The 17,367-nt window shown below is 45.5% G+C and overlaps 1 protein-coding gene across 7 annotated transcripts in view; it reads right to left on the reverse strand.

Moving 5' to 3' along the window:
- The window catches only part of LAMA2 (laminin subunit alpha 2), a 3,027,572-nt gene that overhangs the window by 2,012,815 nt on the left and 997,390 nt on the right, over nt 1-17,367 (reverse strand). For all 7 annotated transcript variants that reach the window (XM_069607473.1, XM_069607470.1, XM_069607476.1 and 4 more), the window contains exons 9-10: nt 16,516-16,615; nt 8,453-8,613 (exon numbers count right to left, since the gene is read on the reverse strand). In XM_069607473.1, coding sequence (XP_069463574.1) covers nt 8,453-8,613; nt 16,516-16,615 — 261 coding nt within the window. The remainder of the gene's footprint in view (nt 1-8,452; nt 8,614-16,515; nt 16,616-17,367) is intronic.

Genomic DNA, 17,367 nt, shown 5'->3' on the forward strand with positions numbered 1-17,367 from the left:
TACAGGCCATGAACAGTAAGGATGTGAAATTAACTATCGTACTCAGCCTGACGACATTTCAGATAGTGCAAGAACTAAGACATAGATAAGGAAGGGAGGGGGAGAGTGGGAAGGAAATGGAAACAGACAGGCTACTACCATACTAGGCCTGACGACATTTCTGGTAGAACCGGAGAAAAACAAAAGGTGAGGGAGAGGGGTGCAGAAAGGGAGGGGAGGAACAAAACAAGCGACTATCATACTAGGCCTGACGACATTTCAGATAGTGCTGGGGGCGTGGTGGGGAGGAAAAAAACAGTAATGGGAGGGTGGAGGAAACAGACGAGGTTGCTATCATATTAGGTCCAGGGACAAGTGGTGAAAAAGAGCGGCAAGCAGGAAGGCACCAATTGGGCAAGGCTTGCTAAGTGGTGAAAAAGAGCAGCAGGCAGGAAGGCACCAGGTGGGCGGGGCTTAGGCCAGGTGACCTAGATCCACTTGCACCTGCTCCCCATCTGCAAAGGAAAAGAAGCTGGAGGGCTCCTTAAGTAGGGAAACAGAGCGGCAAGCAGGAATGCACCAGGTGGGCGGGGCTTGCTAAGTAGTGAAAAAGTGCGGCAAGCAGGAAGGCACCAGGTGGGCGGGGCTTGCTAAGTGGTGAAAAAGAGCGGCAGGCAGAACGAAAGGCACCAGGTGGGTGGAGCTTGCTAAGTGGTAAAAAAGAGCGGGAAGCAGGAACGCACCAGGTGGGCGGGGCTTGCTAAGTGGTGAAAAAGAGCGGCAGGCAGGAAGGCACCAGGTGGGTGGGGCTTAGGCCAGGGGACCTAGATCCACTTGCACCTGCTCTCCATCTGCAAAGGAAAAGAAGCTGGAGGGCTCCTTAAGTAGGGAAACAGAGCGGCAAGCAGGAAGGCACCAGGTGGGTGTGGCTTGCTAAGTGGTGAAAAAGAGCGGGAAGCAGGAAGGCACCACGTGGGTGGGACTTGCTAAGTGGTGAAAAAGAGCGGGAAGCAGGAAGGCACCAGGTGGGCGGGGCTTGCTAAGTAGTGAAAAAGAGCGGCAAGCAGGAAGGCACCAGGTGGGCAGGGCTTGCTAAGTGGTGAAAAAGAGCGGCAGGCAGAAAGGAAGGCACCAGGTGGGTGGGGCTTGCTAAGTGGTGAAAAAGAGCAGGAAGCAGGAAGGCACCAGGTGGGTGGGGCTTGCTAAGTGGTGAAAAAGAGCGGCAGGCAGGAAGGCACCAGGTGAGCGGGGCTTAGGCCAGGGGACCTAGATCCACTTGCACCTGCTCCCCATCTGCAAAGGAAAAGAAGCTGGAGGGCTCCTTAAGTAGGGAAACAGAGCGGCAAGCAGGAAGGCACCAGGTGGGCATGGCTTGTTAAGTGGTGAAAAAGAGCGGCAAGCAGGAAGGCACCAGGTGGACGGGGCTTGCTAAGTGGTGAAAAAGAGCGGCAGGCAGGAAGGTACCAGGTGGGCGGGGCTTGCTAAGTGATGAAAAAGAGCGGCAGGCAGGAAGGCACCAGGTAAGCGGGGCTTGCTAAGTATGAAAAAGAGCAGCAGGCAGGAAGACACCAGGTGGGCGGGGCTTAGGCCAGGGACCTAGATCCACTTGCACCTTCTCCCCATCTGCAAAGGAAAAGAAGCTGGAGGGCTCCTTAAGTAGGGAAACAGAGCAGCAAGCCGGAAGGCACCAGGTGGGTGTGGCTTTGCCTCCTTCATAGATTCTGGTCTCCTATTTCGTCCTATTCATTCAGGACTTTAAATGCAGGCTTCTTCTAGTGCTATATTAAAGCCTAGGTATTTGGGCGTATCCTCTATGCTCGGGTATCCTCCCAGTATCCTCTCTCTATTGCTCGGCCACCCTCGAGTCAATATTTCTTTCCCCTTACGTATACATTTTACTCTTACTCTGGCGTTATTTTTGTCCCACCTCCCTCCGTTCCCTTCCCTTACTTGTTCTAAGGCATGCAACTGTTTGCCAAAATATTTAGTCTTTTTCACTCACCGTTTGCATTTCTTTTCCTCTCTGGATGCTCGGGATCACCGCCTTCGTAACCGCCTCTCCTTGCTGTTCGTCCGGTCAGCTGCTCGTAGAAGTGGGAAGGGGTTTGTGGGAGAAAGCACAGGTTCCTTTAGACCTCAACCTGCAGGCTTTACACTTTAGAGTATCCACTATCTACGGGGAGCCTCTCGGGCTACTTAGCCTGATGGTAAAGGACTTGTGATATTGCAGAGGACCTAGAGTTACTTATGTCGCCGGTCAATGGGTGTCTTTTTTAATTGATTCTAATCGAACTACAAAGTGTGCAGTAGGGACCCCAGCCGGCCTATAGGACGGGGTTTTTCCCAAACAGCACTTTAAGATGACTAGCAGCAGCCTCGAAATGAATGGGGATGCAGATTAATACCCTCGCATCAAATCAATAATGACAACCCGATAGTTTGGCAAAGGGAGTCCATTTAATGACAAGTACAAAAAACGGGGTGTTTATGAATATCAGCAATCGCTCGATCTTCCTTCTCGCTTCAACTCCAATTAATTTTGGAAAAAACACATAATTTATACCAAAAACGTGTCCTCACTGACGTGTAATATCTCAAAACTTAGCATGCAACTTGATTGGCTCTAGGAAGGTAACTTTAATATAGGTACTACATCTGTATATGGTAACGAAGTGAGGGGATTGGATAAACAATGTGAGGGGGGCATCTAAGCCCTTCCTTCAAAATGGCTACTGTAGATGTCACTAAAAGTACAACATCTCATTGGTTCTACTACCTATAGGACCCTAGATACTTGGTCCACTATGATTGGGTTGGCATCAACCCCGCTCATACTTTTCTGCTTGCTTAGCAGCGTGCAGAATAGCCTGCCAGGTACAGGGAGTTTGTCTGCACCTCCAGCCTCCCTCTAATTATTGCAACAATCAATCATCACTTCAGTGGTCATGTGTCAATTATTTCTTTGTATTTTGGCCTTGAGTCTGCTTCTTGGTCTGGGAAAGTTAAGGCATCTGGGCATGGCAAGAGTTCATGTGTAGGTGTGAAAGTTTCATCCCTTCTTCTTGCTCGGTCACGTGATTTCGACACTGTGAAATTGTCTTATTCTCCATGAAATTTCGTGTATTTGACTCAGTTCTGTCAGCCATCCGCCATCTGTGCCTTATCTTGACCTTTCTGAATAGGATACTCTGTTCTTCTCCTCATTAATTGTATCCACTGTGGGTTTATTTCAGCCGATACGACCTTGGCTTCTTGGCATGGTTGTCTTCGTCTGAGTTTCTCTCTGTCTTTAATTCTCGATTTGCTTGCTGCAAAGCTTTCCTCTTGAGACCTTTAGTAACCTTTGGTTGATTCTGCTCTTGTGCATAGTGGAAGTATATTTGTATAAAGTGCTCCTTTTGAGGTAGATATGTATAGGTGGCGCTTGCTGCAATCTATCTTACTACTAAGCATAAGCAAGCCTAGCAAATTCTTGCTTCTTGCAGTTCGTTGCATATGTTCAGTTAAACTAACTGAATGTCTTCATCACGCTCATGGCATAAGTTTCTGACATTTGACATCAATTATTTCACTTTAGACTCAGGATGTCATTATCCATGGTGTTTCGTCTCTTTTCATCATTCGCAGGTCGTCATATCTTCTATATGTGAGTCAGTCCGGGTTCTTGTGACGTCACCATTCGTCTTCTTTTAGTATCTTCTTGGCTTCTTCAGGTATTGCATTTTGACAATCATCATTCAGTCTCATTTGTCTGTATGGTTTTCTCAATGGGTACCTTACTGTCCAGGTTTTCTTATGTTTCGGTACTTCAATAGGTGCTGTCAGTCTAATAGGTACTGGACAGAGCCCCACTGCATCTCTGTGCTGGTTTATTTGCTCATCATACGTCACATATTTTGGCGTGAACGTTCCTGGTACTTCAAAATGGGCAGTTGGAGTGCAAATCGTGCTTGGTACCTCCTCTACACTGTGTTCACATAAAGACACTTTAACAGGCAAGGGAGGTGAACATAGAGACAAAGGTAAGATGTAAAACCTTACAATTTGACATCCTCCCTAGAGCTCAGAACTTTGAGTGCTCAATATTTTGCAATCGTTTGACAAATTAGAGCATATTTGTTGCTACACGATAAAGGGTGAACATACTACTCTTCATATGGGTCAGTGGAAGCTTAACCTTAGCACAATAGTACACTAATATGGAGAGCACATCAATGAGGAACTCCCTTAATGCTGAGGCAGCACTATGAAGCAGAAGGATGGTACCTTTCAAAAGTAAAACATCTCTATTCAGAGGGGCTGAAAAGTGCCCTTGTGAAACGCAAATGAAGGATCCAACAATTCAGTCGATGCGTACCCCTTCTGTGTTATTTCAGAGAATGCAGAGTTCCTGGAGCCTTGCCCAGTGACAGGTGAAAGGATGTGTGAGCAGCATCATTGTTAGTCAGGGCTAGAATATGTATGTGATTCACAAGACTGATTTGTGTCAAGCAGGTTAAAAGAATGTTCAATGTACAAACCAAATTCCTCATCAGTGCGTAAGCACCATTCACCTTGATTTTTCCAGAAACCTCTTCCTTGGCTGGCCACTCAACTTCTTTTAGCCCTCACATTTGACACCAGCATCCATGTCAAAATCCCACACTTCATAAAAAAATGTTCTCCTGCCATCAAACATGGTGGTTCACTGTCTGGCCTATATCCCTTATAGGTTCTTGCTATTGGTTTTCAAATCCATAAATGATTGTGTCACCCCTCACTACTGAAGTAAGACTATCACATGCAAATACCCCTACAATCTCTACAGAATTTAAATCTTCCCTTACTTCACCATTACAAAGTGCCAATATGCCACCTCCTGACTCAGAGGCTTCCTTCTCCTTGCTTCCATCCATGGGAACAATCTTCTCCCTAGATGTTAGAACTACCGCCCCTGCTGACACCATTCAGAAGAACTTGAAAATAGCCCCTCATTCAACTTCGAATTTTTGACATCATTGACACATCACACTGGGTCAGTTGAAACCTCAGAGGACTCAAACAAAGCCCCTTTCATGTCTGAAATTGATGGGAGGAGAGTGGCAGAGGTGGGAGGGCTCTTCGAGGTTCTACCCCGGGGAAGAAGTATTGTACCCAACGCCTCTGTGTAACGTGGCTCCACCAAAGCTAACCCAGCCACTCTGCAATCATAGCATAAATAGCGGAGGTTGGTGGTTCAGTGTTCACGGGCCTGTTTAAGGCATGGGCTGTGTTATGTAGTGCCTGTGCATTGCACTAACCTGACTCTTGATTCCCTGCTGGTCTGTCTATCGGAATAATCTACTCCAGGTCTCCTATGCGGAAACTGCCAGCTTTCCATTTTATTTCTGTCCAGGTCTTCTGGTGAGCAGTGTCCGCACTCTCTGGGGCTAAATACAACCCCTACTCTAAATACTCCTGAGAACCTGTAGCCTTTCTGTCGGACTGCGCGCTTCCAGTGTGTGTCCCTGTTGTATCACTCAGTTTGCTTGTCTGTCGTGCTCTCTCCTCCCCTCACCTCTGTGCTCTTCGTCCTGTTATGTACTAGGTCTTCCCTTGGTGCTGCACTCTCTGAGGTATTCCTTTGTTCCCAGGAGCCTCTATTTTCAATTTGAGCTGCAGCTATGCATGTCACTTCTTTTCTGCTTGAGATACTTATGCTTATTTTTATGTCTGGAAGACTCCCAGGCCTCCGTACCTTATCAACCAGAGGTGTATTCACTGGGTCACTGTCCACACAGTCAGCCATTCTTCACGAGAAAACAACAGAAATGGAAACGGGGAGGGGATTGGTAGTTATAATGTTGCCCCTCTAATTTCCCACATTGCCACTGGGTTAATTTACCACTACAGAATAGCTCCAATTTCTCCTGCCTTCACCACTGATGGCTTGGGCTTTTGAAAAACCTTTATTCGACAAAAAGTCATCAGGTTCAAACACATCATAAAAAACATACTGTTGCTATGATAAAACCTACAAAAGAAAACCTTGAAAACAGAATTCGTTCATATCTCAAATGATTACATCAAGAACATTATTAAAGGACATTTAAAGTCATAAGAAAACGAATACTAGGAGAGCTATGCTCGCGTCCTAAAACGCTTCGTGTTTTGCAACACTGATACAAAATTAACAGAGCACATCATCACTTTATCAATATCTTCCTCCTCAGCAGCCAGGCTCTATGCAAATAACGAGCAACAGCACACACTACTAAAGGAATAGAACATTGACTTAAAAATAGAAATGCAGGTCCAAGCGAGTAAATACCAGCCTCCAACTGGATAGGTCTCAAATAGAACTGCCTCAGCTGCTGGGTCGACATGCAGAGAAAAAGAATCTGTGAAACTGTCTCCTTAGCAACACCACACATTGGGCATTTTTCAGAGTCAGAACCCTTCCACGTGTATGTAAAAGTGGCGACGGGCAAGATCCCAGTCTGAACCTCATATACAACGATCCTTCCGCTGATTGCATCCCACCTGCACCCTGGCTAGTCTAGCCTGACTCTGCCCTATCAAGGTTCTACAAGATGGGAGGAGGTCTAGCTTAGTTGGTTCTGCATATTCATGTTGTCCTCTGCTGTGGGGTGAGTTTCATCCTTACATGGAGGTGGAGCCTTGTGAGTGGAGAGATCTGCCCTTAAACAGTATGTGTCTAGCGGGATGAGCAGGTTTAAGATCGCCATCCTTAGATGTTTCGGGAAAAGTGTAAACAGGCAGTCTAGCCATATTTCATTCAGTTCCTTGTGGGCAAGGGAAAGTGTCTTGAAGTGGGAGTAGACCCAAATCGGGAGCCAGCTATAGGTCTTCGACAGCAGGGTGAGCTCATCCATCTCTGAAGGCCAAGCATAATGAGAGTATCAACATTGGTTACTCTCTGGAGGGAGTATCTTGGAACCCTGAGAAAAAGGTGTTGCCATAGTTCAAGGGCCTGCAACCCGTGGCTCTCCATGTGTGTCCGTCTACGGCTCCCATGATCCCTAAGCACTGACTATGTTGGCCTGGGCTGATGCGATGAGTGGTGCAAAACACCTGGAGAGCCATAGGTTGCAGACCCCTGCCATAGTACATTTGTGAGGTTGATCGGCTAGAGCCAAGGCAATCCTGTGGAGCAAGGTTAGCAATGGGACGTACTGAAATACAGCATTTGGGAGTGAACTCATTTGTGGGGCTAAAGTCACTTCGGCATCTATCATGGTCCTTAGGTTCTACATTTCCAGCACCAGTTGGAGCTGGTCCAGTAAGTGCAGGCAAGTCTAAAGTGTGGGAGGGCAGTTGCGAGGCTATCTTGCAAGTTGTGAGGCAGTGCTTCTTTCTATTCATCCTCTGCTGCACTTGACTGAGGCAATTTGCCACCTGCTATTGGCTGTTCATGCCTTCATGACTTTTTATATGAAGCAGGGTATTGTCACCATATCTGCGGCACCAAATGTAGCCTAAGCAGTCATTAGCTAGAGTGGGCATGAAAACAGCTTGACCGTTATCAGGGATAGTTATAATCCCTGTGGTGATTCACAGGTAATGTCTGTAATTTGTGAGGGGAAGGAGTTTAGCTCCATCTGATGGCTGAGGTGTCAAGGAAGGATGCAAACCAAATCAGCTACCACACCTCCAATCCCTGCTACCTCGGGCAGGCGGCTGAGTTTTGCCATGTGGTTGATAGGGGCCAATAGTTGTAAAAGGAGAACAGGGCTCAACTGGCCCTGATGTTTGGAAGTCATTTATCCAATAACATGAGCAGGCTGGTTCCGGTTATTTTGCAGGGGAAAATGTAGACTGGAAGTCACGCAGAATTAACCTTGGTTCCAGATATGTACGTGTGGTTTGTTCACACCATCTCAAGGAGGTTTTCTGTGCAGGAAAGCCCAGCTGTGGAGCAGTGGTTGGAAAGGGTACCCGGGTCAGCATCGGGATATTAAAAGAGGGCATGTTAGCTGTGTGACTGAGCTTTAAGCATCTCATCTGTATTGGACTGTGTACCAGGGGCCTGTTGGTTGCAGACAGAGATGCCATGGAGCACGGGAGGTTGATCAAGGCACGGGCATCATTATTTGCCATACACTGACTGCACGCCCGCTTGAACCATCAACGCATGGTTGATGTCCCCACCTGCTACGATGCCTCCTTATGCTGTTCTGCTGTAAACCACTGCATACGATTTCTTGGCGAGATTCTAAATAAATAGTTGTACCATGCCATTTTGTGACCGAAGCAGAAAACCTCCTCTTGACGCCCATGCATGCGAATAGCTGTTTCTGCTTTTTTTGGGGTCGTTTCCAACATCTTGACAGAAAACAAAACGGAGAACATAGCTTGCCAAGCTCTGCGTGCAAAGCCAAATTTACCAGTAAATTGACCTTTTGCAGATGACATGCTGCGAAAATAGCAGCACCATAGATGATGCCCCAAAAATATCACTGAACAGCAAACAAATAGAGCCTTAATCCCAAACCTTGCAGAAGCAGGGATGGATGCATGGATCATCGTTCATGCTACCCGCCAGGCTGCAGTTGCAGGGGACACAATCAGGATAATCCCGGAATCCCAAGGCGCATCGGTCGCATCTTTCTCCTGTATAGCCCTCTTTGCATTGGCAGAATCCAGGTTGCTTGCCTAGAAAGAGATATGAAAAGAGAACATGCATCAACATGGGCTATCTAATACATAAAGGGATATAACATGGCCATGTCTGAGTTTTCATACATCTTAAAACACAGTGCGAAATCCCTTGCACTACTAAATGCCGAGTTAAGCTTTTGATGGATAGTTCTACAGCCAGAATCGTTTTTAAACATAGATGCATAATGGAAAGTACATGATGTTGGCAGTCATGCTTCAGCTTGATAGCATCGAGGGAGATATGGGGGGCTATATTGTCTGTAGGGAGCAGTGTATAGTACCAAGCCATAAGGAGACCTACTCTAGAACAGCACATATCTCCAATTTCCCAGAATGCACTGGCGTTGAGTGGTCACTCCCGCTACAAAAATCTCTGATGGGGGAAATATCCACCAGTCACGTGTTGAAGAGGTGAGCAGGGCCAAACTTGTGGGTGTGCCATTTGCAAACCCAGCCCTGCCCCCTTTCTCCACCTGCTTCCAATACTGAAATGGTACCATGCATAAGCTGCAATGTGCCCAGTGGCACTTTCAATCAACTCCCCTAGTGCAGGAGTCAATTTTTGTTTTAGGGTTTTCCTAGATGACTGCTATCACTACATTAACGATTTGCACAGCAGATTTGCAGCCTTTGGCTTGGTAGATGTTTTGGACTACAACTCCCATCAGCATTGACAATTATGAAGTGTCATAGTAGAGAAGATCTGCAGAGTGACCGTTTTCAAGCCACTGCTCTAGACACTTTCCTAAACCCAGAAGACACAATTCAGCCCATGAAAAAGGGTTGATTAATTAGCGAGAAAACGTCAGTTGTTTTTACCCCCAGCTTGTGCAGAGGGACATTTCTTTATGTAATATCACTTCACCCAGCCATAACCGCTCATTGGTTACATTTATCACTTCCCACTTAAACGTTAACGCCAGCTATACGCCAAGGTGGCTGGCCCTTGGCATTTTTACATGATGTTCTCTTCAGTAGCATATTATGCCTGGCAAATGTAAGCAAGAAAGACTAGATGGAACGAGAAGGCAGGCCTGAATTCCAGATCCCAGAGGAGAAAAGAAATAACACATTTCACCACCGGGCATAAATTACGAGATAGGAAATAATAATGCGGTTTTCATGCCTGCTCAGTAGGGCAGACAGGGCCGAGCCGTTACTAGCAATTTCTGCCCTCCTGGGTGGGCATGATAGCCATTTGCTCACCTGGGGTGTGAATGGCTTTCATTTTTTTTCCTGGAGAGATTTGCGATGCATGCGCAGGCAATCTCCTGAGGAGAATTATTTTTAAAATAAAAAGTAAGATGGCTGCCGCCATATGGAAAAGGGACTACAGCTGATCAAAAAGGGCAGGCAGTCAGTACTATCAACTTGGCCTCAAGGTGAATCCACACATTAAAGAGTAAATGATAGTGGCACGATCTTTAGGGGACCCCACAAAAGATAGCTCTAGACTCTGATTGCAAGGCACCAGGTCTGAAAATCTAGCCGGTAGGCCTACTCAATTTAGCCCTATATCTCTAAATGTCATGCAGCTATGGATTCCCTCCTTTTCCCTTGTGGCCATTCTTTTTTTCGTTTAGCACTAATCTCTCGGTGATCTCGCTCCCTAAGAGCTCTCTATTAAACTCTACTTAAACACAACAATTCTGACCAATAGTAGACATCAATAATGATTCCACACCTTCAGAAAAGCAGCACCCATTCAACACCTATCCACCCGCACAGGGCAATGGACAACCCGCTGCACTGAAGATACGCCCTGCAGTGCTGCTCTCTTTAGCACTTATCTGGCACCCTGCACTTTACATCCACAGCACTCCAGCCCTTGGGCTTGCATAGAATAATTCCCCCCTCCCCCTTCCACCACAACACCTGTACTTTATCTGCTCCTGATGCATGTTGAATCACCTGTCAGCTGCTTTTTGGGTGATGCGTGAGTGTTCAACCTTCCCCGTCCGTGCACACCATTGAACCCTCACCCTTACACAAGAGCTATGAAACAGGTTCCATTTTGCATTTTTTAGTGCTTTATGAACCACCCGAATTAATAAAAACATGCTGCCATCTGTGATGCAGTCTTTAATTGAGTGGGAGAGAAGTATCTGGTGGTTGACTGTGTTCTATGCTGCGGAGAGGCACAGTAAGACTGAAGCTACTAGTTGGTTATCATCCAATGCATTGAGGAGTTCTACATGGATATCTACCAGGGCTGATTTCATGCTTATTGCAGCTCTAAACCAGATTTTCTGTCAACAAGAAGACTGTTGGATTTGAAGAACACTTGGAGATGTTATGCCGCTTACCATGCCAGGATCATGTTAGGTACGCGAGGCTAGCGTTTGGTTGGTGGCTAACTAAGACGTTAGGATCTGCCACAACACTCTTGAGACGCAGGATCGCTATTGCATAGTCCAGGCGTCTTGTGACTTGCCTTGCAAGAGTAATGTGCTCATTAGATCGACAATGTCTGAGAGATGAAAAAAGCCTTTTTCTAGATGCTGAGCAAGGTTCCCCTGGTATGATAGATGTCTTGATGTAAGAGGATCATTTCTAAACCTATTCTGTGCTCATTGGAGTGAATGGTTTGAGTGAGGTGTAAGAGGGAAGTGGACGAGCGGGAAAAAAGAATAATTCTTTGATGTCTGTAATTTGTCAATAAGATTTTGAAATTTTTTAATTGAAGAAATCTACGGGATCTTCACAGTGTTGAAGGGAATTCATAGGTGCTATTTTTAAAATGTGCAGTTCTACCAGTTCACAGTGCATTTTGAATGGTTACATGGTTGGATTATTTGCTTCAATGATACGGTTGGTGTAGTGGGATTTCGTATCTCAAGTAACCCGGCGGTGGTACAAGGAGATTTTATAATGTAAAATGTCCTCCGGTGGGTTTTATTGACCCCACTTCCTTTCTAGAGTCGGTTTAGCAAGGCTCTTGCCAAACCAATTTTTTGGATTCCACATCTTCTGGTTTTTGTTTTCAAGCGCGGATATGATTTTTTAGTAGAGATCTTTATTTATTCTGTTGAATATCATTCGTTTGCTGCTCTTATTGTTATTAACGAATAATTGTTTATCATGTGTAAAGTTTGAATTTTCTTTCATTCTATATCACATTAAAGTTTACATTAAAGTAGAGATCTTTCATTAGTTGTTGTGGGTTGCCTCCAGGTTTAACCGGTTGTTTAAGCTGGAGAAATACTGCACTAAAGGGACGCTTGGAGATTCTATTTACGGGTATGAATGAGATGGAGTCAGATCTTGTGCTTTATTCTGGAGTTTACGGGTAAATCCAGAGTACTGTATGACCTCCTTGTGTTTTAGGCATGTGAGGCATTGCTCAAAACCAATCATTTGTATAGACTCAGAATGACTTGTGTATCAAACAGGCATGCTAACAAAGTTTCAAACAGAGATTGAGCAGTCCTAGAATCACGTGCCATACAACAGAATTAGAAATTAATGGATAGTGAGCTTACATTCAAATTTGAATGAGTCCATGTTGGTGCTGTTTTTGAAGCCATTGGGAAGGGAGTTTCAGTTAAGGCATTACGGAGGGAGAGAAAATGAGAGGGATAACAGGGGCAGCAAGGAATCAGTAGACTTACAAAGATACCAGACTGCAGGGTTCAAGACGAGAGAAATCGGGAGCGAATAGGTGAGGAGGGGGCGGGTCATGCCAGGGTTAATCTGGGTGGCAAAAGCTGCAGAGGTCATAAGGTGCTGGACCTTAAAATCACTGTCAAAGTGGACTCCAAGTTTGTATGCTTTGGTGATGGGGGCAAGTTGGAGACGGCAAGATAGGTCATTTTCTTTTAAGAAGAGTTGAGCATAAGACAGCAAATAGCCAACAAGTGACAAATAACAAAAAGGAAGGCAAATGTAGACCTCAGAAAAAGGTCAGCAGTGAAAGAGTGGGAGGGGAAGAAGATCTGGGCACTGTTAAGATGGATTTATAAACTTTGACCTGGTGGGCAGAGGTTTAGGAGGCCACCCTTGGTTTAGTGAAACAGGGGAACCTTCTGGACAAGCCAGACCAATCTAGGTAGCTTGGCAGGTGGTCAAGACTAAGTCTGAGGAGGGGGGTGCAAGTGATCGGAGGCCCACAAATGAGTACACACAGTAATGAACCACCAATTACTCTTAGACATGTGTGTAGGAAAAATATCTGTACAGCTATTGTCAGCTGGACCAATAGACACCAGTAAACCTCAGTTCAAATACTCTACTATATAACATATATACATTACGTTTCCTAATGAGATAAGGGAGTAAAATACAGCCACAACCTGTAAAGAGCAGGGTGGGTTAACACACTAGGTGCATCAGAAAATTCTCTGGAGTCGTTCCCTAACTTTCGAGTCCAGCCCTAAGAAGTGGGGAGCTGTGCGCTGAACGGTACAGTTGTGTGTAAAAAGGCACGATCGCGCAGGCAGAACAAAAAGTGTGTCTTATTGGGAGAGCTGTAACAAGTCAGGAAGGTGCTTGAAGTGATGAAGAATTGGTTCCCACTATTTGAGAAAGGTCTGCCCTTGGTGGCAGAGCAGTTTTCAAAAGGTGAGAATAGCTAAGGAGCGCAGGCTAACCCAGCCAAAAGCTAATACCTTTTTAGGGATATTCGTGTATAAAAGAGATCGGTTGTGCCAAGGGAGCACTGGTAAGTGATGCAAGTACTCAATGACCCTCGGCAGAGCTTGGACCAAACTTTGCCAGTTCAGTCGACGCCGCTAGTAGGTTCAAGTCTTGCAGTTTTGCGGTGCTGTGACTCTCAGAGGCTGCGGGTTAGAATGATCATCCGTGATGGGACAGTTGCCTTTTCTCAGCTTCCGAAGGAGATACAAAGAAAATTCCAGTGCAACAGGCTTCAGGGCACAGGAGAGCAGGTCAGCAAGGCAGCTACAGTGACTGTCACCAACAGGTAGTGACATGCGAATCATAGATGTTTGCAGCATTACACACTCTCCTAATTCAGGAACAAGAGATCTGACAGCACAGCAGAGGTTGAAAGGTGCCAAACTTCCAAAGTGTTCTAGCGTTTTCACAAGTCTGTTTCTTCAGTGCAGTATACTTGGCTCCTTCTGTAGTTCAGAGAGAACTCAGGCGATTGACCTGGAATGGCTGCAGAGCCCCTTCTCTTATCCAAGATTAGCTTTGCACCAAAATCGAGGACTTCCAATCGAAGATCTGCTCTCATGCAGGCATCCCAGTCGTGGACCAAACACGGTCCACGATGGACCCAGTCATTCAGACACTCCAGACATCCTGGCACCAGTAGTGTGGATTGGGGCCAGGCAGTCCCAACCCACTTCCTGGGCACACACACGTGACAGGCAGAAGCCTGCGAAAGAGATTGGTTGTCGCGGGAGGCCTCATGCTCAAATAAGGAAAACCCAGGTTACTCAACCTGGGTGAAGGCAAGGAACAAAATGGCTAGGTGACAGAACAAAAGACTTTGTGGCCTTTTTTGGACCTGGCCAGAGCCAAACGCGGTAAACGTGATGTGATTCAGTAAAGAGAAGTAAAACATTTATAAAAAGTAACTGCTGCCACCAGTTCATCCCAGGCACACTCGTAGAATCACCAAAAAATCCTTTGAGGGTGTCTAGGGCCATAAAACAAAAAGGACCCCAGCGCACGGTAGTGAAAGGTACATTGTGCATTGTTGTAGAGGAGCAGCTGAATGTCTCCGCAGGAAGTCCCACCTCCTCTCACCTATATGTTGGAGGCCTGAGATTGTGCCATGCTTGTCAACAGCAGTTGTGACTATTCTGCTGCAAATCTTTGTAAAAAGATATCCATTAATAAAACCCTATCAAATATACTCTCGACAGGATGAAAATCTAATGGAGGTAATCCCTGAAGGAATATGAATAGAGTAGGAAAAGGAGCTGGTGACGTCACAAGAAGTGAAGTATGACGCACAGAGAAGACCAGCCGGAAAAGATGCATGACCCTTAAAGAAACTGATGACGAAATAAAGAATTGAGTAAATCTTCATATGCGAAAAGAAGATTGCACGTGTGTGTTGCACTGTAGAAACTGCAAGCCATTTAATAACTGTACAGATGCTGCAGCGCAAGTAGAATAAGTGACCATAGAAGCTGGCTATATGTAGTGAATAGACTGGAGGCAGAGCCGCCATTTTACAGAAGCTGGACATTGGTGTCATAATTTAAGTAAGCTCAAACCCATGGAGAAAGAAGATTGAGGGCTCTGTAGCAGTAAGAATTAGCTGAGATTGCTGACTTGAATTGTGAAGCTGACTGGCATGGTATCAAGGCTGAAGGCAGCCAAGACTTGTTATTTACTCTTGAAGGTGGCAAACGTGCAAAGTTGAATCAATCCTTGTTAAGGGGAGAATAAATAACACCATGCGTGCCAAGTTCTATTCATTTAAGACAATTAAATGCAACAAAATGGTCCAAAATGTGGTCTCCTGTCATGTGAGCCAAGGACGGAAATAGAGTTGGGCAAGGAGTTCTAGAACAAGTGATAGTGCGTGCACACAGCCCCTTATATTGCCAGAGAAAAGAATACACTGCAAGGCCAAGTTCAAAGACAATCTTCACGGCAGAAGGAATGGGTGAGAGATGATGGGCTAATTGGGTGGGGAGGTAAAGTTGAGTCCACCTCCTGGCACCTGGGTATGAGATTACCTGCTGCTAAGTGAACTGAATGTTCCAGACATGGCACAAGCGTGGCAACCAATTGTAGACGGCCGTATAACGAAGGGCCTTATAGTTTGAGAGCAAATAATATACTGTGCACTTAATAAAATTGAGGATAATTTGCACTAGAGGTAGGCACAAGATGTCCACCTGACAGTAGAAACCCAATCACAACCCATCCCCTTATAGAAAATATACTTAGAAGTTCCCCTTGACCCTATCACAATCGCTCGTAGGTTTCTTGTATTTGCCACGTAGTATGATATCATGTATGACACATTTTTACTACATAATTGTGATTTTTAATGAAATGTATGAGAGCTCAAGCGAACGTCCTTTGATGTCCGTTGTAACTCCCTGTATCTATGCTGATCCTGAGTCAGGGCTTTCTTAAGTAGAAATCCTGAAGACAATGGAAACACCTATTAGGTTCCTGTGAAGGTATGAATTATCAATACAACGCAAAGATCAAAAAGGGCACACCATTTATAAATGACTATGTTAATGTTTTGTTTTTTTAACCTAGCTATAATACAACAAACACTGGGAATGTTCACAGTCAAACTTATAGAAGTCATTGTAAGCGACCTCTAACCTTTGGTACAACAGTATCTATAATTGACCAACCCGAAAAGTCCTTCTACGAAGGTCCAATGATGTCTGCCCCATTTCCTTGACTAGCAACATCTTTATTTAACGCGCACATTTCGATTTGAATCTGCATTTTATCTGTCATGTTGTTTTGTTATTATTCATTTTATTATTGGATGCTTTCATTAATTTGTGGATGAAATGCATTTTTGAGAGAAATGCTCCATTCACAGTTCCCTATGGAATGAGAGGAAAGTCCATTAGCCCTCCTCTCCTGCTCTCGGCCTAATGAGCTAATGGAGCTGGCCAGCATGATGGCCATCTGCTCTAACGACTTCGACATGAGACCCCACCTGTGCCTTGTGTGGTACACGAACCTGCCCTTGATTGATGGGTTCCGGCCAGCCCGTCATGGGATGGCATAATGCTATTTGCAAACAATTCTTCGAATGTACAGTCGCCCCACTCCGGGGCTTTCCAAATTCAGCACAGAGAGATAACAACACAAACAAAGCAACTTCGAATAACTTCAGGAAATGGCGAGTTTTAATGCAAGTCAATAGAATCTGAAGTACTGTGAGGAACAGTCAATCGTCAGGTATTCGCTGTTATAAGATACTGAAAGGTTGCTGACCTCGTGGGGCTGTCTTCTCATCCTTGATGCAGACGTCGTCGAAGGAGCCCACTGGGTCACAGTGGCAGGGTCGGCAGGGACTGTGGGCCTCTGGAGATACCTGCGAGTACAAAATATTAACATGTTGAACTGTCCACGGTATAATCTGGCCCTCACCCTGAGGGGGGGCGGGGTGGGGACAGAAACCAGGGGGCACAAATACAACAAGTGGGGGCGGGGTGGTGACCCATCAAATAAGGGTAGGGTGTCCAGGCGTCCCTGTTTTGCAGGGACTGTCCCAGAATCTGGCCCTCTGCTCCCTGTCCCGAGAGATTTTCTTACTTTAAAAACCCCATCCCGGTTTTAGGATAAAGGAAGATGAAAGTCCTGAGCTTTAGGTAAAGGGAGCATGGCAACTTTATGAGTAACAATTATAAACTACATTTTTGTTTAAAAAAAACCTTTGTTTATCGATTTTCAACACAGTTAAACCAATCAACAACATCTTGCCCAGGTAGAACCTCTCCCCTGCCACCTAAATTATAAACTAAATTAACATCATGACACTATCAGAATTATGACATCGCTTGATGGTCTCAAACCCCTGACCTTTCAGGTACCATCCCCACACATTTACTGATTGTGCCAAGGCAGACCAGCTGAGAAAGAAATGTGCAGAAAAGCCTGTAAAATCATTTAGAGCACCAGCTCCCCTTTGATTAACTTGCTGGCATTCATGCATAAACAGCACAATTTATATTCTATATAATATATTATTTATATAAAGGGGCAGTGGTGGAAATAGTGTGGGGTGGGGGTGTTTTGAAGGTGTTGGCGGTGGGCCTGTCATGGGTAAGTAGGTGGGGGGGTCCT

Source organism: Ambystoma mexicanum, chromosome 4q (assembly GCF_040938575.1).
Source record: "Ambystoma mexicanum isolate Mex_15411 chromosome 4q, UKY_AmexF1_1, whole genome shotgun sequence".
NCBI lineage: Eukaryota > Metazoa > Chordata > Amphibia > Caudata > Ambystomatidae > Ambystoma > Ambystoma mexicanum.